Raw genomic sequence first — 15,178 nt, 5'->3', positions numbered from 1 at the left:
GATTTTCTTTTTATTTTTTCTCTTTTTTTGGGGGGCGAATCGAGGATGGATTGTCATAATTGGCCTTAATAAATCGCTTCGGATGCCAAAATTTTGGTTGACCATTGATTAGGGTGCAGGTTGGTGTCGGTCAATTTGTCGAAACTAAAATCAGAATCTTTTTTTTTTTTTTTTTCACTGATAAATGCCCCTGTAAAATTCTCATTTGTATGACTAGGGAAGGTATTTTGGTCATATTATAGAGTAGGTTTTCTTGGTGATCAGATCACACTCTAAAAAAATTTGTTTTCTAGAGAAAATTTTATGTTTAGATCCAACGAGATGGTGCAACTTGAAAAATAGTTGAAGCAAAGGTATTGTTTTCCTATTAAAACAGGGATTGGTTTCATTAGTGAGAAGATGACAATGTAGGATGAGAGTGAGAAAACTTGTGATCAAATGTCATGGTTTGCCACAGTTTTAGAAAGTTTTGTTCTTCTACGAAACTTGAGATGGACAATCTCATTTGTGGTGTTCTAATTTTTTTTCAAATTAGTGCTTAAATTATCTGTAGTTAACAAACTAGTTATTTTAGGTGTCAAATGTTCTCATTTGATCCACATACGTTTCTTTTTTTTTGATACATGGGTATCTAGACTGAGTCCTACTATTCTCATGGACACTTGGTCACCCTTTCCAATACTTAGGATATGTTTGGTAACACTTCTGAAGTCTGGAGTCTAAAGTCTGAAGTCTGTTTTATAAAATCTGGAATCTGATATCTGAAATATTATTCTAGAAAAGTTATTTGTTTATCATTTTTAAAAGCTTCTGATTGCAAATAGAATTTTAAAATATAATGGCCATTTTGACAATAATACCCTTTTGTAATTCTAATAAATTGTTAACTGAAAAACATAATATGTTATGTAGAATGAAATCATCCACACATTTAATTTCGATTTCTAGTACATCAAACACTCAAAAGTATTGTTTTCAATTTGAATTCATACTTGAGAAATTATATTCCAACAAGATAATACTCAAACAAAAAATAATCATTCATTTTCTAGTTGAAATATATAGGGTTTTAGGGTTCGTATAAAAATATAGGGTTTTCAAACACAAAACGAGAGAAAGAGGAAAGACTTTGACAACACAGTTGTAGAGAAAAGAGAGGTAAAAAAGAAATGAGAGATAAAAAAAATTAAAATAAGGATTTAAAGGTTCATATAAAGAAAGGATAAGTGATAGAATTAGGATTTTGAGGAGGGTATTTTAAGAATAAAAAAAAAATTCAGATTTCAGAAGTTTCGTTCAGCATCTCTCCATCACTGGTTCAAAACTTCTGAATTTTGGTTCTGAAATCTGAAATCTGAACCAAAACAAACGGAAATAAAACTTCTAAAGTTTGAATTTTAAAGGTGGACTAACTCCATTCAAACTTCAGAAGTGTTACCAAACACACACTTACTTTTCTTTTGTTGATACATGGGTATCCATACTTAGGCCGACTATTCCCATAAACATATGAGTCGCCCCTTCCAACACATACCAAGTGTATTGGCCTCTTAAAGCACTAGAGAGATGACTAAGGAGGGGGTTTGAACTCAAGACTTATTTTTGTTTTTTTTAGAGGGAGGCCTTGGCCACTACACCAACACTTTTTAATTTAACATTGTTTTATGAGTCAGCCTACCATCAATATTTGACTTGAAGTCGGTAGTGCTCCTGCTTTAGAACTCAAAGAAAGTGTTCTTACTTGAGATTCACTTCCTCTAGTTGTGATATTTTATTTTGTAGGTTATATAGCTTCATAATTTATTGGATCTTGGTCATAGTTCCTTGAAAAATTGAATTAAATTCGTTTTTGAATGTATTTAGACTTTGTTTGAAATATAGGGAGAAAATGTGAAGGAGGTTTGGTTTGTGAGAATGAAGGAAAAAAAAAAAACAGAGATTAGAGAGATTACATTGTTTAGGAGAGGACTTGTGGTAGAGTTTGGCCTGAGAGAGGTCGAAGATGAAAGATTAGAGGTATTTTTTTTACTTAAATGAAAGATAAAATGTTGAATCGTGATAATCAAAATACCCACATGGCATATTCAATTGAATCTCTTGACATCACAAGTTCAGGAATCGTAGATCAGTACGCAGGATACAAAATTACACTTTCTTTGCAATTGTGTATCTTGAAGAATACAGATCTACGGTTTCCAAACTTGTCATGTCAGAAGAATCGGTTGAGTATGCCACGTGGGATAGTCAGATTATCACAACTCTAAAATGTTTTCTAACCTCAAAGGAGGTGAGAGGAGAGAAATTTTCCATTAAGAAACATGTTTCCTAAACATTAGTACAATTTTCATAGGAATGAGAATGTTTTGGTCGACGTCCTTTTGTTTAGATTCTTTAGGAGTATCCTCTCGTCTCAGCCGTTTGTTTTATAGAAAGTGTTAAACATGGTTTGTGGTCAGTATTTTTTTACACTACAAATTGAAATACAGCTTATAGCAATCTTTAGGAAAGGAAGGACTATGTGCACTGTATTTTTATGAGATCCACGTGGATTTCTCTGATTGGTAAAACTAGAGCTAGCCTCGTCAAAAAATGATTCGTGTGTGTAGCTTTGTTGTTAGCGTCAGAGGACTTGTGACCAACCGGCCTTTTGTGTCTCTATCGTGTTTTCCATGAGGAGATATTTTATTAACTTAATTTATATATTATTTAAGAAACTTCACAGCAACCACTGGTGGACCCAGCTTTCATTGTTATATTGAAAATGTCCAAATTAGGAAGAGAGGTGAGCTTAGTCATCGTTACACGTGGCCTGTTGTTGCCAATTAATAATTGGGTGTCGATGTCAACACTCTAGTCTCTAGTTGGGTTTCCATATCACTAAATTATGGAGAACATTTATTTTTAATTGTTGCTTGGGCTTTGGTTTCGTTCTGTATGGTGGTTGGCTGCTCGTTTTATATGTTCTCTTTTGGGGCTTTGTGAGTGGCCTGAACATGTCAAATATGATCTACAACAATATCTCCTTTTTTCTGTATTTATATGCTTTTTATAAGAGAGAGATTATTAAGAGAACTTAAAAGATCCCTCTTATCTTTAAAATTATATGATGATGATATAATACTGGAATAATTGAGTCATAAATTACCCTTAGTGACAATAAATAGATAATAAATTAAATTTTTTTCTCCATATTTCAAAAAATTAAGAGTAGGGATTTTTTGACTCGAAAATTTTCACTCCATCTTACGCGGCTGATGTGGTAAGGTCATAGAATCATAGATCTTTTTCTTCAGGATGCACAAGGAAAACAATCAACGGTCCTGTGCCCTTATCACGTCAACCAAGTACAAACTGAGTGAAATTTTCAAGTCAAGAAAATCATTTGAGAAAAAAAAATAAATCGTGGACAGTTGGATTTCATGTTTTCATTGTCAGGATTTTATATATATATTTTTAAGAGTTATTTTAATCATGAATCCAAGGATACCAACCCGAATAATAAGTTCATTGGGTTGGTTCAATTGCTCAAGTAGTACCTCTAACTGACAAAGTTACAGAAGGGATGAATCGGTAGATATTGTACATAGAATGGGTGTGATACGGTTCTCTGGCGATGGATCATCTTCAAAGAATCATTTTTAAAGGACAACAGGTTCAATCAAACCCCGTTTCTTGTTAATTTCTTCTTGTGGTGGTTGGTTTAGGGCAGCCAAAACTTGAAAAAAAAAAAATAATAATAATAATTGAGGATTGGTAAGAACCCCACTTTGATGTAAATATTTATATCAAACATTTTTGATATAGACATCTTGAAGTGCCGTGTGGTGTACTCTTCGAAGTCAAATGACCATCATGTGGTTTGGCCCACCACTTATTAATTACATACACATGGAGTGTGCAATTCCACCTAGAAATTGAGAAGCAATAGCATTCACGTGGTAGAATGAGTACTATAGGGAAAGGAGAAAGCGTTAGATCAGTTTCTATCAAACTCTGTGTACAAAACTTTTTTTCATAGGTTTGATATGTCGTAGAGAATCTTTTCTTCTTTCTGTTCATCTCAATCTATTTCATATCCTATTATCCGTTCTGACTATTCCTGTCTTTGGGCTATGGATGCCATACGGGGGCAACTTGAAAGAAAATCTATCTTTCCATTAACCAATATTGGGACTCAGGGTTAGCACTCATAGAAAGAGTATATTTATTCACCCACAAGAATCAAATTGTGGATGAGGGAGTTTGGGGATAGGGATAATTGAGGATTAAGAGGCTTTTACATATATGTATAGGTAGGAGGTTTGTATCTCTTATCAAGAAAATTATATAGCTCCCCTCCCAAAATGCCACGTGTCTCAAAATTTTATCTCTTCTCTTTTTAAATCAAATACAAGAAGCCAAGCCAAATAATTAGAGGAGAAAGGTGATCCTTTACAGCTAGTAACAATATGCACCCAAGTATCATTTTATGTGGTGGTCCGACTGTTTATTCCCTACTCCACCAATTTATAGAAGCACTCATACATAGAATGTATCCAGATAAGCTTTGAGGGTGCTATAAAGAATCTTACAATTTCCTTATTTTTATCCCCTAGTCTAGATGGAATCATCAAGAGAACCCAAACGTGCACAACAACAAAGAAGATAGCACGAATGCCTTTATGGAATATGTCGATGCCTATACACAGCTTTGTCTTACAATGTATCATGAATTCGACCACATTCAAAGGGGTTAAATGTCACAAGTAAGCTTCCATCTAAACATTCAAACTGTAACACAAATTACTTTTAGGCCGATAAGAGTTGAAGATTAAAAATACAATGATGTTTTGAGGTTGTGGTCATAAACTTTTTTATTCGCAATCATTTACAATGATGTTTGTGCTCGTCAGACTTGTCAATCAATTTTTTTCATAAATGTTGAGGACTTGTTGCCAGATTTTGGACACTTAAGAGGGTAATTGAAATGTATTAGTCTTTTGTTTAATTTTTATCTACAAATATGATTTCAACATGAAGTTGCATAGTCCATTAGTCTTTTAAAATGGATGATGACTACTTATATTCTTAAAAAGAGAGAAAAGCAAGGAACATGGATTAAGGTGGTAAAGAAAAATATGAGCATACTTGAATTAACAAAAACTCACCTTCGATAATTGAATTTTACATGATTCATTCAAATGAACCCAAATTTTTGGCTATCCCCAAAAATTATACTTGATCTTGGGGTAAAGCACCTTTGAAGATAAAGAGCGTCATTGAGGGTAAAGGGCCTTCCCTTATGCCTCAAATCTTTCTACCAATCTCGAGCATCAACGCATAGACTTACAATGCCTTCGAAAATATTTCATACTGAGCTTACACCACCACAGATGTCCACAAGCCTGAGAGATTGAATCTATCTTAAGACATAGAAACTACATTAAATGATGGGGGCAGATCATGGGACATAACTAAAACCATATGTAAAAACAATGGTTCTTCAAAATATGGGTTAGAAGCTTCAAATTAAATTGATTTTTTGTGAGGATGATGTTGATCTCTATGATTAGAAAATCATCCTCACAAAAATTCAATTCAATCTGAAACTTCTAAATACATCAAAAGTGATTTACAAATTATTCGTAAAAAATCAATGGTCCACATTATAAATAACTTTTGATGGGCTTTGAAATTTCAGATTGAACTGATTTTTTTTTTTTTTAGGATGATCTTCTTGTCATAAAGATGAACAAAAAGTCTACTCAATCCAAAAGTAACCCATATTTTGAAAAATGATTGTTTTTACTATGTTTTTACTTTTGTCACATGATCTACCCCCTTAAATGATTGATATCGAAGTTCACAAGTAAATTGAGTAACAGAAAGAAATACCAACTACAAAACTGAGAACTAACATTGGCTTTGCTTGAAAAAAAGAAAGTAGAACACTACTACTAGATCAAAAACAAGGTCCATCTGGACTATAAATACAATCAAATGAGCTAACAGAGAATACCAACATTTATGCCTTGAGCAATCAATGAAATATTTACATGAGAGTCAAATTCCTGGATAATACACTGGATGTGTTGGGAGAAATAGAAAGACCTTCACCTTCCATCATGAACAAAGCTAAAATCGTCTCATAACAATTCCTCTAAATTTAGATATTTCTTGTTAGTCTGAGCTAAGCAGAATCCGTCAAAATTTTGTTTGTATGCCTTGCATATAATGGGGCTGTACTCTATGTGACATATTCCACAATGTTATACCATACCGAATAATCCTTTGGCCCCAAAGCCTCTTGCACGTGGAATCTCATCCTTCCACTTTTTCATCAGAATGAGAAATTCATGAAGGAAGATATTGGAATCTCCTCTCCCCAATTGAAAAAGAGAGTAAAACCATCCACTATAAATTAAACATTGCAATCATTGAGAGAATAGTGATGTCTCTTGCGCCAAATTTGGATATCCATCATAGTTGAACTCGGTTTCAACAGGTCCAGCCCCTTCTTGCTGAAAAAAAAAATATTGTGAGATGAGGTATCAAACATTCATCCATCAAATTTGAAAAGTTAACTTAATGTTAGTAAAACGAAACTGCGAAGAAGAAATAGTCAAGAAAACAGACCTGTTTGAAACATACACTCATGAGATCATCCTGACCAAATTGTTTGGCAAGAAGCATATTCTCACAGCTCAGATCAGGTATGCTTTCGGTCTTTACCCTGTGAGGGATCCTCTCTGGGTTGCCATACTGACTTTCTTTTCTCATGGAGCCCATTGGTTTGACAGCAATAGATGCATTCCCATTATGTCCAATCTCTCCGTTAGATGCAAAACCTTGATGAGACGAAACCGAAGGAGAGAAGTTGAGGTTGCCCTGGATGGGTTCGGCCTCCCAGTTTCGGTTTTCCCTCTGGCGATACTCGTTAATAATATCATAGCTCGGATTAAAGCCCGCAAGTCTTCCAACTTCAGAGATTCCCCCATCAAGATTAAAACCATTACCAGGCAATTCCATGTTCATTTGAAAACCCACCACCCCTTGGGAAACGGGATTATATACTGTACCTCTACCATTTATGAGAGTCCCATTTCTTCCCAAAACTCGATCTGTTATCTCATTTGGGAATATTTTCTGCCCTATAGATAATGGAATCCCAGAACCATGACCGCCCGAAATCTCATTCAGAAATTGTTCTCTTGATCGGGATTGAGCTATATGCATCATTAGAGAGTTACGATGGTTTCCAAGTGGAGTATCTGAAAGGGCTGTTGGGGCATTATTAAAGCATGATAATCCCTCACTGATTTTCGGACCCATGTTTGTATGAGACTGAACAGGTTGGTTCGAATGGGGGGGTAGTTGCTTTGGTTCCATGATTGCCGGGAATCCATGAAGTAAGTCCCCACTTCTATTATTATTGCCAAGTTGTTCTTGTCCTGCTCCAAACCTTAATTTTAAAGTTTCAGTGCTAAAAGGGTTCCTTTGATCGATAAGTGGCATTCCGATGCTAGCATTTGAAGGTGATCTAGTAAGTCCTCCTGCTGGTAGTAGGGTGAGATTATGTTGAGGATATTGACCCGAAACAGAAAGAAAATGGAGATCAAGATCATTGAGTGACGATATAGAAGCAGAATTTGCTTCTTGAGAACCCATAAATGGAAAATTTAGTCCACTCTGATGTGTTACTCCACTGAGCCTTCTAAGATAAAGACGGTATTTCTGTACAAGTTGATATCAAAGGAGGAATAAGACTCTGGAACATAAGGTAACAAAACACAAATGAATTGTCGAGTAAATGTAAGACAGATTAAATCATAGATTTCAGAACCCTTGAAACAACTTTTTTTATTGGCCAGGAAAAATAGATTGTCTAAGTAAGAGACGTGACATACTTGTAGGTGACTGGCAACATTTTCTCTAGTGAGCCCAGAAACATTCATCAACTCCAGTATTTTCTTTGGAACAGCCTCTGCAATAATGAGCAACAAATGAAAGGATAATTAAAACCAAAAGAACAAAAATATTAATTGAGAGCGGAAAATGGAATAGAAGTTTTTGACAGGATTTAGATTTCTCAAAAATTGTGGGTTTGTGTGTTGAAAGTTCTAAAAGAGTGTGTGGAAGCCTAGAAAGGACATGGAATGAGGGAGAGAATTTGATCATGAAAACACTTAAATTATCAAATGAAGGAAAATATCAATGTTCGCTTGTATAAAAATTTCATTCTAAAATAAATTACATTTGTGATATTTTCAGAAGAAGTAGAGTAACATCCTCGCTCTTTGACGAAACTAGATCAATGGGTAATCGATATCAACTATAGGGAAAAACCATAGATCAACTAAAGAAATAAATTGGTAAAAAAAAGAAATACTTACTATCAATGCCTAATTGGTTCACGGCTGCGACGAATTGTTGATGTAGCTCAACTGACCAGACCACCCTTGGCTTCTTCAGCGTGGAAGTATCATCCCTTTCGTCCATGTCATCTTCCTCATCCTTCCTCCTCTTGGAGTTCCTCCAACTTCCTTCATTTCCCGAGGATGCATAATCTGCATCATCAGATGTTTTTCGGTGTCGATCACTATCCTCAAAACTTCCTGATTGCTCCAATTCCTTCAACTCATTCCTCCTCTTCCGGACCACATGCTGCCATATATTTTTGATTGCCTCTATACGTACAGGTTTGATCAAGTAATCACAAGCCCCGTGTGTAACACCCTTCATAACAACTTCTTTTTTGTCATCCACCGACATCACTGCACGATATTACAGAAATTAGAGCTTAGAATTTATATATACTAAGAGTTTAGAGGCAAAATTTTCCAAAATCCAAAATTATAACAAATGGGTACTTACTAATGACAGGCAGATCCATCTCCAGCCCGATGTGCTCGAGGAGCTTAAATCCGTCCATGTCAGGCATATGGACATCACTAATAACAAGATCAAACCCGTATTTTCTCTCTCGAAGAATAGATAATGCAATCGTGGCCCGGGAACATGGTGTAACTGAAAGCAATCACAAAATCAATCATGAATTCGGGTACTATCTATATAACAGAAACAAGTTTGATCACCAATCAGCTACCACACATACATCTAGACATACTAATTTTGATCTACATAACAAGTGAAATTTCAACTCTGCAACTTCTTAGATATAACCATGGTTTTAAAACTAGTTTGGACGTCTCGTCTTGGACAAGAATTTAAAAAAAAAAAAAAAAAGCCTTAGAATTAGAACAAACCAGGTCTTTTTGTCTCGTTGGTGGACGATACCGAGACAACTCAGACGAGTCGTCTCGTCTCGGATGAGATTTAAAACCGTGGATACAACAATTGGTAAACATGAATCGAGCTACGCAAACCATTGGATCGGAGCAGAATCAGAGCTGAAAGTATCTTAGGATGTGATATTATATCCAAAATCTGAACGGGGTCTTCTTTATTTATTTTTCTTTTTTTGTTTTATTTCAGATTCTCAAATCCATCAAAACTATCTAAAATTCTAAACAACTTACCAGTAATAGATATCTGAGGAATCACAAGTGACACAAAGGGAATATCTATTTTCCATTAAAAGAAGATAAAACCTATAATTTTTGTTCTTGTTCAGATTCTCAAATCCATCAAAACTATCTTTAACTCTAAAAAACTTACCAGTAATAGATATCTGAGGAATCATAAGGGACACAAAGGGGATATCTATTTTCAATTAAAAGAAGAAAAAACATATAATTTTGTGATAGAGATCAAAACCCTTGAAACAAAATTATAAAAAATAAAAATAAATAAAACAAACAAAAGAATCTTTTATGTCTTGGATGCATGAAATCAAACAAAAGATTAAAACGCAATTCATGGATACCTCTATATAGACAGTTCTGAAGCATCTTCTCAAGAATCTTGAGACACGTTGGATCATCATCAACAACAAGAACACGAAGACCAGCAGGAAACTGATCAGACACCTCATCATTCACTTTTCTACTAGAATTCGAGCTTCCATTATCCATGTTTAGCATCTCTACAGAGCTCAAACCGTAAACGAACAACAACCCACTTCGTAGATTTCTATCTTCTCTTTGAAATAAGGAATCAAACTCTCATTCGAAGTGAGACCCAACTTAAGAAACGCTGTAATCTTAAATGGAAGTTTGTTTTTTGAGTGATTTGATCTCAATAGAGATCAGAGATTTGAAGAGTGGAGATTGAAACAGAGAAGACGAGCAAGCAAAACAGAGCAATTTTTTTTCAAAGAATTTTCCAAGTTGCTTCCCCTCCACAGACTGTAGTTGTTCTCATAGGACTCTTTCGTACCTTTTTCTTCTTCTTTATCGCCCTTTTTTTCTCTTTCCCATAAAAGTGGATCCAGCTCACATATAGGCTGATAACCATAACGTCGTTTTTGTAGTTATTTTTTTTACTTTAAATTTCTATATTAAAATTTAAAACAAAAGAAAATTCAAAAGATAAATAACTATAAAAAAAATTGAAATGGAAATTATTATTTTTTATTTAATTTTCAAAAATTAAATTATTAAATTAAAAAAAAAAAGTTGTGATTTTCAAACTCACTAACATGGCAAGGGCACAGAATCAATGATCATTTTCATCGAGATAGATAAAGAAAAGATTGATGATTATGTACCCTTACTACACTAATCAAGTACTGATGGAGTGGAAAAAAAAAAATCTAAAAATCATTAGCCGTTATAAAATTGTCTGGTGTTATCACCTTCACATCCCTATCAAATTAAAATAAATTTTTTTATAAAATTATAATAAAATTAAATAATAAAAAAATTAAATTAAATGAAAAAAAAAATAGATACAAAATGACAATCAATAATAATTTAACTTTTACAAAATCATAGCTTCATGTTAGTCGAGTCGTTGTTTCATCATCTAATTTCTGACTTTGATTGATCAAGTCTTATCATTTGGATCATTATTTTCTTTTCATTTTCAATTAAATTTGTCGTTGCATTGTTAGCTTTATCCATATTCTTCCAATATTGTACTTGTGGTTTGTGGAGCCTGATGATATTGATTAATAAGGGGGTCCTTGGTGAAAATTTGTAATATGTAATTGTTCTCTTCATAGTGTAATTGGTGTAATCCATAGACATACTTAAATCTTGAGGGAGTCACATAAAATATAAATGTTTTTGTATTATAGAAATTTTTTTTTTTAATGCTTTGTTGTTTCTATCTTTTCTAAATAACACTTATGTCAAGTTAATCTTGTATTTGTTATTAGATAAAAAAAAAATAAGAATATTATAAATTAAAAATTCTAAAATAATAAGAGACAAGTCTAACATTTTTCATTTACTTAAGAGAAACTTTATGGTTATTCGAAATTAAGTCTAATTAAGAAATAGATGCACACTATGAACATGTTCATATGATATTATTTATCACAAAAAAAATATCAAATAATTATAAAAAAATTTGATATTTTTAAAATATTATTAATGTTGACAAAGTCATCACATAATATTTGATAACATTTTATCAATATTACGTACGTTAATATTGGCAACATTTTGAAAATGTAAAAAAAAAATTTGAAATTATTTTAAAATTTATCCAAATATTAAAAGATGTAGACAATTTCTAATGCATTAATAATCATTTAATTCAATAATATTAATAATAAGAAACATCTCCAATTTTGAACTCTATTTTTTCCTTTTCATAATTATTAATAGCCACAAAAAGTAAACTAGTCCTACGGTTTATCCGTGACTCTCAACAAACCAATCTGACAATATCCTTAGAAGATTTTTTTTTTTTTTTTTCTCTTCTTTTGAAGCAATCTTACTAAACCACGCTCCATACCAAATTCATCCAACAAGTTACGCCCTACCGACACGCGTCCTACACCTAAGCGTCCTCTTATATTAAATAAGTTTCTTAATGGCATCAACAAATGACGTGTCGCTCTAGGCTTGTTCGGAGACTGTTTTACAGGTTTTACTTTTAAAGTCCATCAAAACCAGTGACCAATTCCGTCAACGTTATCTTGATTTTCATCTATTATTTAAATTTTAAATATTTGAAGATGATATTCTTTTGAGGGAAAAGGAATATATGTAACTGCGAGCATTATTTCATGCGCGCATTAAACTATTTGCTGGTGTGCTGCAGGTGATGGGGGATTGCCACGTGTCATTAAAGTTTCTCTTTTCTATCTTCACTTTTCTATCCAGTAAGTTTATGTGTTATTCTCCTCTCAAATTATGAGCCCTATCCCCTTTGTGGAGTAAAATAGTTGAGGGTATTTTTGTAATTATGAAGATGGAGTATAAAAATGTACTCTACAGTAACACAGTAATATAATGTCCCAGTAAACATCAGATCACTTTTTGACTTTTTGTTAGGTGAGTAGAAATGGTACTTCCGGATGTTGTAATATTAACTTACTCAATAATGGACAAACGGCCACTTATAGAGGTCAAATTAGAGTATGGTCCACAGATTGTACGATCTAGAGTCACTGTATGAGGGCCCTAATACAGTGTAGAAGAGGAATGGCCCCCCAATGTCTCATTAATGGAGCCTCTTGCGTGGATCTAAAACAATAAATGGACTAAACAAGACCCCTTGGAAAGAAGAGAAGATAGTCAAAGCCATCAAAGCTAAAGTTTTATTGTTCTACAAGATTGACTTCTCCTTCTGCTTTAGAGAGACAAATCAAGCTGCGGACTTCTTAGCAAGTTACCTTACTACCCCTGGTAGCATCAGGTTGGACCCTCTAAGCCTCCCTACTAATCTTAAGACCATCATATGTAAGGATGCCTGTGGGTACGTTTATGAAAGAATGTAAGGTCCTTCTTTTTTCTGGTTGGGGGTCTGCCTAACCCCCCCTTAATTTTCAAAAAAAAAAAAAAAACAATATATTGTCAACTATTATTATTTCTTAGTTACATCCGTACTATAAATCTAGCTATTGTCACACCAACTTTTGCTAATGGCATCCCAATTCATATGTAAATCACCACGCACATCAACTATTATTATTTATTAGTTACATCCGTACTATAAATCTAGCTATTGTCACACCAACTTTTGCTAATGGCATCCCAATTCATATGTAAATCACCACGCACATTGATAAGGTCCCAATTATTCAATTTTGGTACTACAATTGCACTAAGATTACCATTACATAAATGTTAGTTCATTTAAATAATTGCAAAATTATTTTATTTATCCAAATTAATAGAGCTAATGATATATTAGTGTTAATTGTAGCGCACGTGGAAGCTAACAAATCGCGAAACAATTACGGTTACAATACACGAGCCGAAAGGAAGCATCCAGAAAAATCTCGATCGATTTGGGCGCCACGTCACCGCGCCGCGGCTAGGCATGACCGCGCCGCGGTCATCTCGAGGAATTTGCCCTCGAGATTTTCACAGAAGCTTCTAGAAGCTTCGGTGGTTGTAACTGAATGGGTAGTTTGAAGCGAATCATCCGAAAAGTTAACCCGATTGCCCGAATACGAACATTATAAATTTGAGGGTTGATTTTAGAGAAAGGGCCTTCTCCTTGCTCTCTTCTTCTCTAAGTTTTGATTTCTCCTCTTTTTTAATTCTCTGCAATTTTCCTTTGAGTGAGATCTTGAGTGTAGTGAGAACATCAAGAGGAACCACTCATTGTTTATGTAATTGTTGGAAGAGCTATAAAAGGAGAATTTCGGATCGATCATCGTCTTCATCTTCTTCACCCATATTCTTTGCTTTTTATTAATTGTTGCAATTATGAATCTTGCAATGAGTGGCTAGAATCTCCTTAGAGAGTTCAATAATGCCAGAGCAAGTCCATCCATTTAATGTAGTTTCAAATTCATTATTCTTGCTTATCTTGTTAAATTCTGTAAATTCTTCTTTGATTAGATGTCTTAGCTTATATTTCTGATTCAACTTTGATAGCCATTACTTAGATAAGTTCAAGAATGGCTATGCTCTGTGAAGAATCAGAATATAGATTAAGCAATCTCAATCAGATTAGGATTTACATGAATACTTCTAGTTACTTTCGTTGATTAAACGGCTCCACTTTCCGATCCATGAGCAATGACTTGCTACATGGATTGAGTTAGATTCAGAATTAATCTGCATTGTGGATGGTTGCAAAGGCTACATTGAACTCTCTAATCCTTCTCTCTTAGAATTTCAATCTTATTTTCTGTTTAGATTTCAATTTAGTTTCTACTACAACTTTGTTTTTTGTTTTTAAAACTAATCTGTTTTCAATTCTGTTTTGGCATTTTTATCCGAATGAATCCTTGAATCCTCATTGTCCCTGTGGAACGAATTCGACTTACCCAAAGTCCATTTCTTATCTTAATCTCTGCATCTCTATTGCAAGTTTACAACCGATCAAAATGGCGCCGCTGCCGGGGACAGCGAGTTGATTCATTTTCCAATTCGGAAGGTATCTGAAATAGTTTCCGAAACAGAACCGAATGTGTTTTGCTTGAAACAGAAGCCAAACGAACAGAAAAAAAATTGAAAAAAATTTCATTACAATCCTCAGGATATCAGAAACCATTTCCAATTTGAAAAATCGATTTTCATCAAAATTTTACCGCGCCGCGGTGACGTGGCAACATTTTCTGCTGATTTTTGTTAGACAAGTTTCTAACATCATGGACATTGTAATGGTCATATTGGTTTTTTTTTCTTAGTATTCTGATTTGAATAATTTTGTTCTGTTCAGGTGAAGGACTCGGACGGAAGGGCGACACGTGGAATTTTTTATCCACTAATTGGTTCTATCACCAAGAAGATCAGCACATTCAAATTTCTCTGCATTTTTATTTTTCTTAGAAAACAACTTGTATTAGGAACTTGAATTGTATTAATTTTAATTGTATCCGAGAGGGCTCGGATTGTAATAGAATTAGGGACGGACGATAGTGGGACGAAACTATCTCAGCCCCTCGGGTTCGTACACCAAATTTGGTGTTGGTGGCCCGAGTCGACTCAACTCGATCATCCCCCGTCTAGAACGGGAGGTAAATTTCGAAACACTCACGCATCACTCGCTAGTGAGTTTCTGTATTGCTTTTGAGTGACTAATTTGTACACATTGGATTGCACCTAGTAACAAGGGCACCCTTACGAGGATGGCACCATAAGATAAGAATCGGAGTTCATTACCGATT

The 15,178-nt window shown here is 34.2% G+C and overlaps 1 protein-coding gene across 1 annotated transcript; it reads right to left on the bottom strand.

Annotated features, from left to right (window-relative positions):
• Positions 1-5,937: 5,937 nt before the first annotated feature.
• On the bottom strand, positions 5,938-10,358 carry LOC147383488 (two-component response regulator ARR2-like). The gene is made up of 6 exons (XM_086426993.1): positions 9,866-10,358; positions 8,854-9,006; positions 8,373-8,753; positions 7,887-7,963; positions 6,616-7,713; positions 5,938-6,500 (listed from the first exon to the last, which is right to left on the bottom strand). The coding sequence occupies exons 1-6, from the start codon at positions 10,020-10,022 to the stop codon at positions 6,414-6,416; spliced, it is 1,953 nt and encodes a 650-aa protein (XP_086283119.1). The 5' UTR covers positions 10,023-10,358; the 3' UTR covers positions 5,938-6,413.
• Between the last annotated feature and the right edge of the window lie 4,820 nt (positions 10,359-15,178).

Source organism: Akebia trifoliata, chromosome 16, assembly GCF_017979445.1.
Source record: "Akebia trifoliata isolate Shusen 1 chromosome 16, ASM1797944v1, whole genome shotgun sequence".
Lineage (NCBI taxonomy): Eukaryota > Viridiplantae > Streptophyta > Magnoliopsida > Ranunculales > Lardizabalaceae > Akebia > Akebia trifoliata.
This window is presented reverse-complemented; position numbering and strand designations above follow the sequence as displayed.

Excerpts from the sequence above, each read along its gene's own strand:
- LOC147383488 (XM_086426993.1), bottom strand. The coding sequence starts at position 10,022 with ATGCTAAACATGGATAATGGAAGCTCGAATTCTAGTAGAAAAGTGAAT. Across the intron at positions 7,714-7,886 it reads ATGTTGCCAGTCACCTACAA|AAATACCGTCTTTATCTTAG; the intron begins GTATGTCACGTC and ends CAACTTGTACAG. Across the intron at positions 6,501-6,615 it reads TGAGTGTATGTTTCAAACAG|CAAGAAGGGGCTGGACCTGT; the intron begins GTCTGTTTTCTT and ends TTTTTTTTTCAG.